Source organism: Urocitellus parryii, chromosome 4 (genome assembly GCF_045843805.1).
Source record: "Urocitellus parryii isolate mUroPar1 chromosome 4, mUroPar1.hap1, whole genome shotgun sequence".
Classification (NCBI taxonomy): Eukaryota; Metazoa; Chordata; class Mammalia; order Rodentia; family Sciuridae; genus Urocitellus; species Urocitellus parryii.
The window spans coordinates 111,181,305-111,194,079 of NC_135534.1; the positions used below are offsets into that span (position 1 = coordinate 111,181,305).

The 12,775-nt window shown below is 34.4% G+C and overlaps 1 protein-coding gene across 2 annotated transcripts; it reads left to right on the forward strand.

The window, feature by feature from the left end:
• The first annotated feature begins 856 nt into the window (after positions 1–856).
• Positions 857–4,092, forward strand: LOC113176415 (olfactory receptor 8G50-like). 2 transcript variants are annotated; one of them, XM_077797765.1, is made up of 2 exons: positions 857–871; positions 3,154–4,092. In XM_077797765.1, exons 1-2 carry the CDS (start codon positions 857–859, stop codon positions 4,090–4,092), a joined length of 954 nt encoding a protein of 317 aa, XP_077653891.1. The 2 variants fall into 2 exon arrangements, with proteins under 2 accessions (XP_077653891.1, XP_077653892.1); XM_077797766.1 differs by lacking the exon at positions 857–871 and having other exon boundaries at positions 3,148–4,092.
• Positions 4,093–12,775: the final 8,683 nt, after the last annotated feature.

A 12,775-nucleotide genomic window follows, 5' to 3' on the forward strand; every position in this document is an offset into this window, starting at 1 on the left:
AAAATCAGAAAATATATTAAAATTAAAAAACTGAAGAGATAAATATAAAAGTGTGGGAGTTGGGTTTACAAAATCAGCAACATTTTGGCTCAATCGTGAAAAAACGATTTCCTAATGTAGACATACTTCAGCTTTTCTTCTTTTTGGATAGCTTTTGTAGTAAAAATTGAATTGGCCCAGAATTAGGGAAGTTTGTGCTCTATAGGAGGTGACCAAATGGAAAGTCAGAGCAGATATCAAGAAGCAAATTCCTGGTACTTCACTTAAAGCTGCTATGTATTTCTGACAATTTTACAATTGTACTGCAATTAAATCTTGCTTAATAATATCTATTTTTTAACTTGTTGATTTTTGTCTGATAAAGACATAGAAATAATACCTTAATTGGGCATGTTTCTGTTTTGCAGCTACAATTTCTTAATAGTCAATAGCAAGATAGTGCTATGTTTTTCCTGTTTTGTGTTATGTAGCACAATTTGGTGTTACCTGATAAATTTGTAAGTTGTTTGAAGAGAACTTGACAAAAATACAGAGGTGAACATCAAGGTATTTAGGAGAGTAAAAAAAAGTAAGTCATAATAGAATACTGTTTGTGTTTAGAATGGTGTCATTATTATTTTGAAATCATTTAAATTTTTATAAAATATTTGCTGAAATATAGCTGACATAAAATCTACCTTTTCAACTCTTTAATTCAGTGGTTTCTGTATGTTCATATAGTTATACACCTGTCACCATGTTTTAATTATAGAACACCTTCCTGAAAATCCAAATAAGACCCAGGCCCTTTAGCAATCCCATCCAGCACATTCCTGCTCATATCCCTGGGCAGACACTGATCTGTCACTTTATAGCAATGGAATTATACAATGTGTCCTCTTTTCTGTCTGCTTTCTTTCTTTTAAAGTGTTCCAGGTGCATTCATGATGTGCCATATCTCAGGGTCTTTTATTGTTCTTATATGTTCCATTATAAGAATATGCTGCCTTTTGTTTGTCTATTCATTCCTGAATGGACATTGGGTGGCTTTCACTCTTTAGTTCTCATAAGCAGAGGTGCTTTGGACATTCACATATAACTTTTTGTTATAGATGTATGTTTTCTTTTCTTGTGAGTACTTACATAGCAGTGAAATTTTGGGGCCAGGAGATAACTCTACATTTCATATTTTGAAAACCTGCCACAACTGTTTTCCTCCCAGTTTATTTCATTTTGCAGTCCTACCAGAAATTGATAAAAAAGATGAAGACTCACAATCCTTCCCATTCTTGCCAAGACTTGTTTTGATCATAACCTTCCAGATGAATGTGTACTGATTTAGATATTAGGTATCCTACAAAAGTTAATGTATGAAACAATGCAAGACTTTTTAGAGGTTAAACAATTGGGTTATTAAGGCCTAAACTAATCAATGCATTAATCCCCTGATAAAGATTATCTGGGTGGTAACTAGACAGGTAAGTTGTGGCTGGAGGAGGTAAGTCATTGGAAGCATGACTTTGAAGTATATATTTTGTCCCCAGTGAGTGGTACTATCTGTTCTCTTTGCTTAAGGATTATCATGTCCTGAGACACTTTCCTCCATCACACCCATCTACCCTGTTGTTCTGCCTCAAGTCAGGCCCATAGCAATGGAGCTGCCATCTGTAGATGGAGGCCTCTTGAACTGAGAGCCCTAAATAAATTTTTCCTCCTCTAAAATTGTTCTTGTCAGATCTTTGGTCACAGTGCAGAAAAGCTGATTAAAATAATGTGAAATGTGTTATCACCATGATTTCCTTTGAATTTCCTTAATGATTGATGATGCTGAACATATTTATAGATGTTTATTAGTCATTTATGTATCTTACTTAGAATAATGTCTATTAAATTCCTCCAAATTTTTAAACTGAGTTATTGACCTTTTCATTTTTAAATTATTTATGATGGATCCTGACCACAAGCTCCTCCATGATATTGCTAGTATCCACAAAATTTAATTTGCATTGAAAGTATGTTCACAATTTTGTGTATTGTTACAAAATCTCTTTCTTAATGATATCCTTTAAAGGACTTTTTAAAAAAATTTATGATATCAAATTTATTTTTTCCTATGATACTCTGGTTTGGGCATCTTATCTAAGAAATTATTATCAAATACAAAGCCCCAATTATTTAGATTTTTCTTCTAATGTTACTGTCATGTCTCACATTTAGTTTTATGACCCATTTTGAGTTAATTTTTCTGGGTGGCATGAGAAAGATGTTCAGATTAATTCTGTGCAACTAGCTATCTTGTCCCAAATTGTTGAAAAAAAATATTCTTTACCTATTGCATTGCCATGAAACAATTATAACAATTGGATATTTGCCATTAATATGCAATGCATTTTGTGGCTTTTATTTAGTTTATTCCTAAACATTTTATTATTTTCCATGTTTTATAAGTAGATTTATTTACTGTTAATTGTAAATGTGTAAAACAATTGAATTACTATACTGACTTTGTATTCTACAACAGGCTTAAGAATTAAAATATTTAAATAGATTTTCCTCTTATTTATAGGTTCCTTACAGTTTTCTGTATACAAGTTTTTGATACTTACAAATAGAGATAATGTCACAGTTTGCTTTCCAATTAGGACACTTTGTGGTTTTATTTTCTTGCCTGATTTCCCTAGCTAGATCCACTAGTATAAAGTTGAATAAATGTGCAAGGAATGGACATTTTCTCTTTTTCAACATCTTAGGGGAAAGTCTTTCAGTCATCATCATTAAGTATAATATTGGTGTAAGTCCTTTTCATGCTATTGTTATTTTAACAGTGAGAAAAATACATTTCTTTGCCCAGCTCTTGAGAAGACTACTAAAAAATCATGGGAAGTTTTGGAGCACTCAATAAAAATTATCATGGCATTTTCTTGGGTGGTCAGGGAGAAGTTTAACTAAAATCCACTCTCATAGCATGGAACACAAATAGAGACAGTTCTACTTGATATTTATAGGAATTATTGGTATCACAAGGTCTATGAGTAATGACAGGGAAAGAGCTTGTAGAAACCTGGAGATACACGGCTGAATAGATGTTAACTATATTTTATCCTGCATTGTGCAATGGATCAATAATATCGATTACAAACTATTTCTTCTCTTTCTGCTTAGAACTCTCAGAAGAAAATGGCACAAGGGAATCTTTCCATAGTGACTGAGTTCATCCTTTCTGGATTAACAGACAAACCAGAGCTCCAGCTGCCCCTCTTCCTCCTCTTCCTGGGAATCTATGTGTTCACAGTGGTGGGGAACCTGGGCATGATCACACTGATTGGGCTCAGCTCTCACCTGCACACACCCATGTACTATCTCCTCAGCAGTCTCTCCTTCATTGACCTCTGTCAATCCACTGTGATCACACCCAAAATGTTGGTGAACTTTGTGACAGAGAAAAACACCATCTCCTACCCTGAATGCATGACTCAGCTCTACTTCTTCATTGTTTTTGCAATTGCAGAGTGTCACATGTTGGCTGTAATGGCATATGACCGCTATGTTGCCATCTGTAACCCCTTGCTTTACAATGTTACCATGTCTAATCAAGTCTGTTCCTGGTTGCTAACTGAGGTGTATAGCATGAGCTTGATTGGTTCCACAGCCCACACAGCCTGCATGCTAAAGGTGCTTTTCTGTAAGGATGATATAATAAACCATTACTTTTGTGATGTTCTTCCACTATTAGAGCTCTCCTGCTCTAGTACTTTTGTTAATGAGGTAGTAGTTCTGTGCTTCAGTGGGTTCAATATTTTTGCCCCAGCCCTGTCCATTCTCAGCTCCTACATCTTCATCATAGCCAGCATCCTGCGCATTCGCACCACTGAGGGCAGAGCCAAAGCTTTCAGCACCTGCAGCTCCCACATCTCAGCTGTTGCTCTCTTCTTTGGTTCTGCTGCATTCATGTACCTGCAGCCATCAGCAGTCAGCTCCATGAACCAAGGAAAAGTGTCCTCTGTGTTTTACACCATTATTGTGCCCATGCTGAACCCTTTGATCTACAGCTTGAGGAACAAAGATGTCAAAGTTGCCCTAAATAAGCTTCTCAAAAAAAGTAACTTTTCATGAAAAGTGTACTTTCCTTAGAAAAAGTTTATAAACCATAGAATTTTGATAAATAGACAATTAAGAGAACAATGTTTATAATTAGTCATGAGATTACTGCTATTACTTCATTGTTTGGAAGAAATGTACCAAGGGTGGACTGAAATCGCAGGATCACACACAGAAAAGGCACTGGGGTTTTTCAGAATTCATCTAGCTGGATTAACCTGTATTACAATGGAATGTTTTTAAAAATAATTCAAAACCCTCAACATGTTTGATTATGCATAATACATATAAAACATGACTCTGAGCATGACTTATTTGTCTTAATTTGTAGAATAAATACATTTGATGATATTCTTTTATATTCTTGATATTTGTGTATAAAACATTCCTTGCTATATAACTTTGGAATTATGCTATTTCCTGATAATTTCAGACGGATATTCCCATACAGATATTCTGAAAGAATATACAGATATGCTGAAAGAAACCATGTCTTTTTCTTCACACATGTATTATTTCTGATTTAGTAGTGTTATTCTTTTAAACATGAGGTACACCCCCCTACCCCAGAAAGTTTAGAGGTGAAATGATTTAGGTTATAAGAGTTTCAACCAAATCTGTGCAATAATACCCTGATAGGGATTAACTGGATGCAAGGAAGGCAGGTAGGTGGCAGAGGTGAATCCTGGAGCTCTATATTTTGTCTTTGTTAAGAGCTCTTTCCCTCCCTCCCGCTCCTCTCCCCCTCTCCCCCATCCTCTTCCTGGTGCCTGTCTTGAGCTGCTTTCCTCTGCCACACTCTTCTGCCTCACCTTGGTCCCCAAAGAACAGGGTCTATGGACTAGGACCTCTGAATCTGTGAGCTACAAAATACACTTTCATCCTCTAATTGTTGTTGTCCATTCTTTTGGTTACAGTGGCAGAAAAAGGGACTGAAACATGCAGTCATGTGGGGTACTTATATAGTTAGGAATGTTAAAATTCCCAAATTGTTTTCACAATAAAGATGAATACCTCTCACCCCAAAACTCACTATCCATTTTGAAGGAAAAATGATTTCTTTAATGGTGCAAGGAAAGTAAATTGCTACCAAAATAATTCCTCTTTTCTCCCTACCCTAGCAAGTTTCCAAAGGTGCCCTTAAAATAGCAATGAAAAAACTTGAGTAAGTCCTCCTGAGAGGTAACTCACTGTCCCCATCAGTAAGACCCAGAAGCTCTTTGTGGCATCCACTGGTTGCACAACTCCCCTTCCTTCTATTCTGTTGATGGCTCTATCCAGGTGATTTTTTCCCCTCAGTAGAAAGGTTTCTCAGAACATTAATTAATGTGAACATACTTTATATACAAACAGAGATATGAAAAATTGTGTTCTATATATGTGAGTGGAATAAGAATTTTGATGCATTCCACTGTCATGTCTTTTAAAAAAAATAAAAGCAATTAAAATTTTAAAAAAAGAAAGGTATCTCAGAGTTTTGGAAGTCAGATAAATTGCTTTTATGTGACAAGTCATGGCTATGTTCTATGTGTTCTAAGCTTCAAAGCTTTAAGTAGAGAAACATGGATGTCTCCAAGTAACACGTGATCTCCACTGTTCCTCTGCACTACTGTTCCCAGAAGCAGAGCATCAGACGTTATTCCTCTTTGCCCAAAATGAGCATGTAAATTTATAAGTTGTATTTAAAAAATCATCTGTCTCATTTAATAGGCATAAAACAGCACTTGCTTTGTCATTAGTTTGCCTTCAAATGCATAACAAACATTTTAATGCAGTGTCATGTTTTTCTCATGCCATAAAATCATAATTGTCATGAGAAAGGGGAGGCTATTCCCCACTTTGCAAACTAGAAGAAATTTTCTTCCTGATTTTCTGTGTCCTTTCCACTTGATTGTGTACTCCAATTTATGATACTACAACAATGTGTTTATATATCTCAATATATATGTAGGTATGTATAAGATGCTTATATGAAACCATGCCAATATGTAGCAAGCACATACATATGGGTTTTATGTTAGTTTTGCTTGGATATGTTTACAAGGTTTCTGTTCATAGAATTGTGAGATAATACTCTAGGAATTAAACAAATCACCTCCAGCATTTCATTTCATATTAATGGGTGATCAGTATTAAATGACTTTGAAATGTTGTTTGCATTTCCAAGCCTTAGTTTATGAATTAAAATTGTTTTTTTAAGAAAACAGAAATATCTGTTCTGCCTCTAGTAATTCTGAGAACTTGTGAAATATACGTTATTGAAATATTTGCACAACTATCAGATTCCTATTATGTTAAACACTAATCAGTGCCTAAGAAAGCTTGCAGTGAGATAAAAACATTAACGTAATGCAATGACATAGGAGATTGAGAGGAAAAGCTGACCACTTTCCTTACATCCAAGCTTTAGGTGAGGATCTAAACAGCGTGCCCTTGGTTGAATGTATACATAAACTTCTGAGCAGTAAGCATGCAACCTATGCTACATATTCCCTCTCTGCCTGTAGGTGTCGGCAGCCTTTCACTGTATCCTGACCTGTTGCCACCAAGGAGTGGGTGAGTAGTAAAATATCTAGAAACTCTCTGTTGAGTTCTCTAAGTTGTTTATTTGAAATCAATAAACAAAAAACTTGGGTTGCTTGCAATCCCGGGGTTGAAAATTTCCAAAATGGATAGGGAAGTGTACTAAAGAAATAAGTGTGCCTGGTGCTGTGGGTGTACGCCAGTAATCCCAGGGGCTCAGGAGGCTGAGGCAAGAGGATTGTGAGTTCAAAGCCAGCCTCAGCAACTTAGTGAGGTGCTAAGCAACTCAGTGAGACCCTGTCTCTAAATAAAATACAAAATAGGGCTGGAGATATGACTTAGTGGTGGAGTGCCCCTGAGTTCAATCCCCAGTACCAAAAAAAAAAAAAAAAAGAAGAAGAAGAAAAAAAAAAACAAGTGAGTGTTTGAAGAATGAGACCTATTACAAAAAAGGAAAAAGTAACAAGTAGTAGACCTTATTAAATATAATTACAGAGAAATGCGTATAATCAAAAGTTTCAATAATTGAAAGGAACATAGAAAAATAGTAATCTAAGATTACATCTCATCCCATTCAAAATGGCAATTATTAAGAATACAAACAGCAATAAATATAAACAACAATAAACGTTGGCGAGGATGTGGGGAAAAAGGTACACTCATACATTCCTGGTGGGAATGCAAATTGTTGCAAACACTATGGAAAGTGGTATGGAGATTCCTCAGAAAACTTGGAATGGAACCACCATTTAACTCGGCTATTCACTTCTCAGTTGATACTCAAAGGACTTAAATCAGCATATTATAATGATGCAGCCACCTAAATGTTTATAGCAGCTTAATTATCAGTACTAAATTATGGAAACAACTAAGTGCCCTTCCACAATAAATGGATTAATACATTATACACACACACACACACACACATACACACATATTACTCAGCCTTAAATAAGAATGAAATTATTTTCCAGTAAATAAATGGAGCTGGATAATATCATGCTAAGTGAAATAAGCCAATCCCAGAAAACCAAAAGCTGAATGTTTTCTGTGGTATTCAGATTCTAATTCACAATGGGGGGTGTTGGGGAAGAACAGAGTTATTTTAGGTAGAGAGGAGTAAAAGGAAGGGAGGAGGTACAAGAGTAAAAAGAATAGTAGAATAAATCAGACATTATTACCCTATGTAAATATATTACTAGGTAGGATTCTACATCATGTATAACCAGAAGAATGAGAAATTATACTCCATTTTATATAATGTCATGTATAACTAATTAAAACAATTTTAAAATAATATACAGAAAAGGTAGATCAAATGGAGTGGAGTAGTCCTTATAATATCTCAGGAAACCTTTCCTCATTCCTAAGGCCTTGTCTTCATTATCTCAGCTTCCCCATCCTGAAATGACTTCCTAATTCCATCCTGTCTTTGGAAAGTTTAAATACCATTCAATGAAAAGTGTAAGTTCATAATTCTCATGCATTTTTCACCTCTCCAGATTATAATCAGTTACAGCTCTGGTTCATCACACATGATATGATAATGATCTTGTGTCCAGAAATTTTTTTTTCTATTAATCTGTGCTTGTTAATCCTGTACTTACTAAAATATTGTCAAATTCTGGAGAATAAAAATTGGATCTTGTGTCTTGAATTGCATATTACTTCTACTTCTAAATTTTTTGAGGGGCGGGGGGAGGGGTTTACAGGCAATTGAACTCAGGGGCACTCAACCACTGATCCACATTCCAGCCTTATTTTGTATTTTATTTAGAAATAGGGTCTCACTGAGTTGCTTAATGCCTCACTAAATTGCTGAGTCTGGTTTTGAACTCACAATCCTCCTGTCTCAGCCTTCTGAGCCCCTGGGATTACAGGCATGTGCCACCATGCTGGGCTAAAGATTGATAATTGTTGATAAACAACATTTTTTAGGATTTCAAATTATATTTCTAAGTTTTTTCCCTTTAAATATTTAATGATAGATTTTAGAAACTACCAAAATTCCTTTAAACACCATATTATAGGTTCATATCTAAATTTTTGAATAATTCTAAAATAGGATTAATTGTGAAAACTTATTACTATAGATTGCACAAAATCATACAACATTTGATAAAATATTGGATAAGAACACTAAATATAATTTTATAATAGTTTACAGTGAAAAATTATTCCAATAATAAACATGCTTTAATTATCCTTCAAATTTTCTCTTTTTTATTAAGAAAAAGATTCTCATTTTATCTTTTCATCCATTTGAGATACTCCTCAAAGACGTTTGTCAACATATAAAACATTTTACCATGGAAGTTAAATAAAAGTTTAGCATGGTATTTGCCTGAGTTAAAATAATACAAGAAGCACTCTTACTATATGAATTAAATACAAGTAATAAAGGTCAGTGGGAATAAAAATATTTAAATCTAACTGTTTACAAATCCTGCTTTAATATTTTTTTCCATTGCATGGCACACTTTAGACAACTTCTTCAGTGTGCTCAAAATTTCCAAAAATTTTGATTTTTAAATGTCTTGACAGGAACTTCACAAGGTTGTAAGAGTTATCTCTCACAACCTTCTTTATAATCCACAGTCAACAAAAACAATGAATGTTACCCAAATGAAAACATTAAAAACTCAAGAATCAATATGGAAAAAATAAAATTCTAATGGTTGATTTTCCCCAGAGTAGATACTTGTGGGATGAGATTCCAGTGGGAGGTCATTATCATTGGTCCTAATTGGACTCTTATTATCTATACCCAGCATATAAAATCATCATATCAGCCAACCTTTGAAGAGAGAGTTTGACCAGAAATCAGAATTCATGACTCAATGTAAACCTTTGTCTGTCACCTCTTCACATCATCAAAGTCATTTCCCTCCAGAGGAAAAAAATAAAAAACAAACAACACTGAATTCTCTGAGAAGAAGGAAGGGTATGTCTGAATTCCATACCTCTACTATTTAAGTCTTAGAATCTTTTGCTGCAGACTCTCTTAGGAGATGCATGTCGCTGTTCATCTGTCTTTCCCTGTCTCTCTCTCTAAGAGCCATACACCCTTGATACCTTATGACTTCCCTTTCTCTGCTGTATGAAGCCATGGCAAATGCTTCTTTGTTTATACATTTCAACTCAGGCAGTGTGAGAGCTTTTTGTTCATTCATTTTGAGTTTGTGTCAACTCATCTCTGTGCTTTTTGCAATAATTTTATTGATCATAATTTATCAAGACTTGCTATATGCAAGGCACTGTGCTGGCCCTGTAATGCATTTATAATTAAGTATAGAACAAAAGCTGGTAAATAACTCATAGTAATTCATTAGCACAAGCTACATGGAGGCAAAGTAACATGCTCATTGACATACAGAATTTGGTCTTATTAACTGGGATGTCATTGTTAAAGATCTTAACAAAAGGGTCTTAACTGTCAACTAGAATTTCACAGGATAAAGTGATGAAAGAATAGGGAAAGAAAAGGAATTATGAGTTAAAACTGAAGACCTACCAAAGTTCCTTACAAATAATAGTTATATTTATATGATGCCTGTTAGGACATAGAAGAAGAAAAATATTTTTGTTTGTCTACAGAAGCATTCACTGACCCATTCTGGTCTAGAACCACAATACTTTTGTCCTGTAGAACCTTCCCAATCAAGGTGTTTACCACAGTGTCTACTTGGCCTCCCTGTCCCGTTCTTGGTTCTAACACTCTGAAGAGAAAGGATTTCATATTATTCATCTTGCTATCTTTAATACCCACAGAAAACATTTCATATATATGTTTTCTGTGGTATATAAATATATATATATATATCTTTAGTTTGGTTTTTTAAATTTGTTTTAATTAGTTACACATGACAGTACAATAATCTTGACATATGCTACATTTGAATCAGATGGGTTATAATTTCTCATTTTTCTGAGTGTACAGGTTGCAAAATTACATTGGTCATGCAGTCATGTATATACCCACAGCAATAATAATGTCTATTTTATTTAGTTTGTTTTAATATTAAACTTTGTGCACAGCTTAATAGTATATTCTTGAATCACTAACAAAGTTTTTAATTATTAGTTCATATACATTGTAGAGTTATTCCTTGCATGGCATATCTAAGTTATCGATAGATAAAACTAAGTAACTATAAAGATAAAATTATCTATCTCTCTACATATGTGTGTGTGCATGTGTGTGTGTGTGTGTGTGTGTATATATATATATAACTACATATATGAAATTATTGATTAATTGCATTTTTTTCAAGACAAGTCTAAACGCAATGTCCTTTGGGATAATAACTCAAGATTTCTCACTTCATGTGTAGTCTGTAGATGTCTCCTCAATTCACCTATGAAATATTAGTCTCTATTTTACCTACACCTGTAACTTTGTCATGTTCTTAGAATAGTCAGAAGAGATGCACCAAATAGTTTACTAAAATCAGGGTAACTCAGGAGTAAATCCCCTTTTGTACCTTATCAAATAGTAAAAATCTAATGAATCACAAAATCTGACACTTATGAACAGTTTTGAGTCATCAATGTTTTCTTTTCTAAGAACTCAAAATTATTTTCTTTCCCCCAAAGGGATTTTGCCATTTGATACAAAATGGATGAAATTGGAAGAAGCTATGCTATGGGAAATAAGCCAGTCAGAAAAGGACAGATGCTGAATGATCATACCTATATCATGTATTTATAATGGTCATCTCATAGAAACAGAGAATAGAATAATGGGTTTTCAAAGTCTTGTACACTTTGGTTAAAACTGAGTTAAAACTGAAGACCTACCAAAGTTCCTTTCAAATAATAGTTATATTTATATGATGCCTGTTAGGACATAGAAGAAGAAAAATGTTTTTGTTTGTCTACAGAAGCACTCACTTACCCATTCTGGTAATCATGAATTACCAATTTCCTATTGCAGAAATTCATCAACTATTCCAGGATAGAATTGACCCACAATCAGGGTTGGTTGCCTATGGCTGGAGATGGCCTACTGATGAGTCAGAAAACACTTGAAAGCAACATTTTAACATTGAGTACATGTCTTTCTGTGTCTGCAATTTCTTAATAATCAGTAGAAAGAAAGTTCTGTGTTTTCCCTGTTTTGAGACTATATAGCAATTTTTTTTTTGGCGGGTAAGAAATATACCATATTGTTTGAAGAAAAACTTCATAGGCACATTTGGCATGAATACAGAGATGAAGATCAAATATAACCTAGAAGACGAAAGCTTACTGGATGGTGTTTTGTAGGTGATGATGGAATGTTCTCTAGCACCAGCATGGTGTCATCGATATTTTGTAGTTTTTTTAATGATGTGTAACTCACATATTACAATATTGACCTTCCTCATGTTTAGAATTCAATGGTTTTTAGTGTATCTGTGAAGTTGTATGTCCATCACTATGTTTTAATTGAAGAATATCTTCACCACCACCACCACCATGAACATAGCCCAGCCCATTAGCAGTCCCATCCAGCACCTCCCAGCCCACAGCCTGTGGAAGACACTAAGCTACTTTCTGTCATGATGAATCTGCCTATTTTGAACACTTTGTATAAATGGTGTCAAACCATGCATGCTCTTTTCTGTCTGCTTTCTTTCACTCAGAGTGTTTCAGGCCCATCCATGATGTGCCATCTCTCAGTGCTTATTTCCCTTTTATTTATATTGAAGTGCTGCATTTTCCTTATCTATTCATTACTGAACGGACTTTGCATGGCTTTCACTCTCTGGTCTTATGACCAAAACTGCACTAAACATTCACATACAAAAACAATGTGAATGTGTGTTTTCATTCTTGTGGGTATGTATCCAGCAGAAAAATTGCTGGGTGACATGGGAGCTTTATGATTCATGAGATGAAGTAATGAACTGTTTTCACATTATTTCCCACTCTTCCCAACACTTGTATTAATCTCAACTCTTGTTCATAACCTCCATAATGAGTGTGAAATGTTTTCTCACTGTTTTGGTTTTAATTATCTTAATTGAGAAAAACATTTTCAGGTGCTTATTTGTCATTTGTGTATCTCACAGAAAAACATTTATTGAAATCTTTCAGCTATTTATTAATTATGTAATTTTCCTTTTCATTGTTAAATTGTAGAATATATTTTTTTAAAAAAATATTTTTTAGTTGTTGATGGGCCTTTATT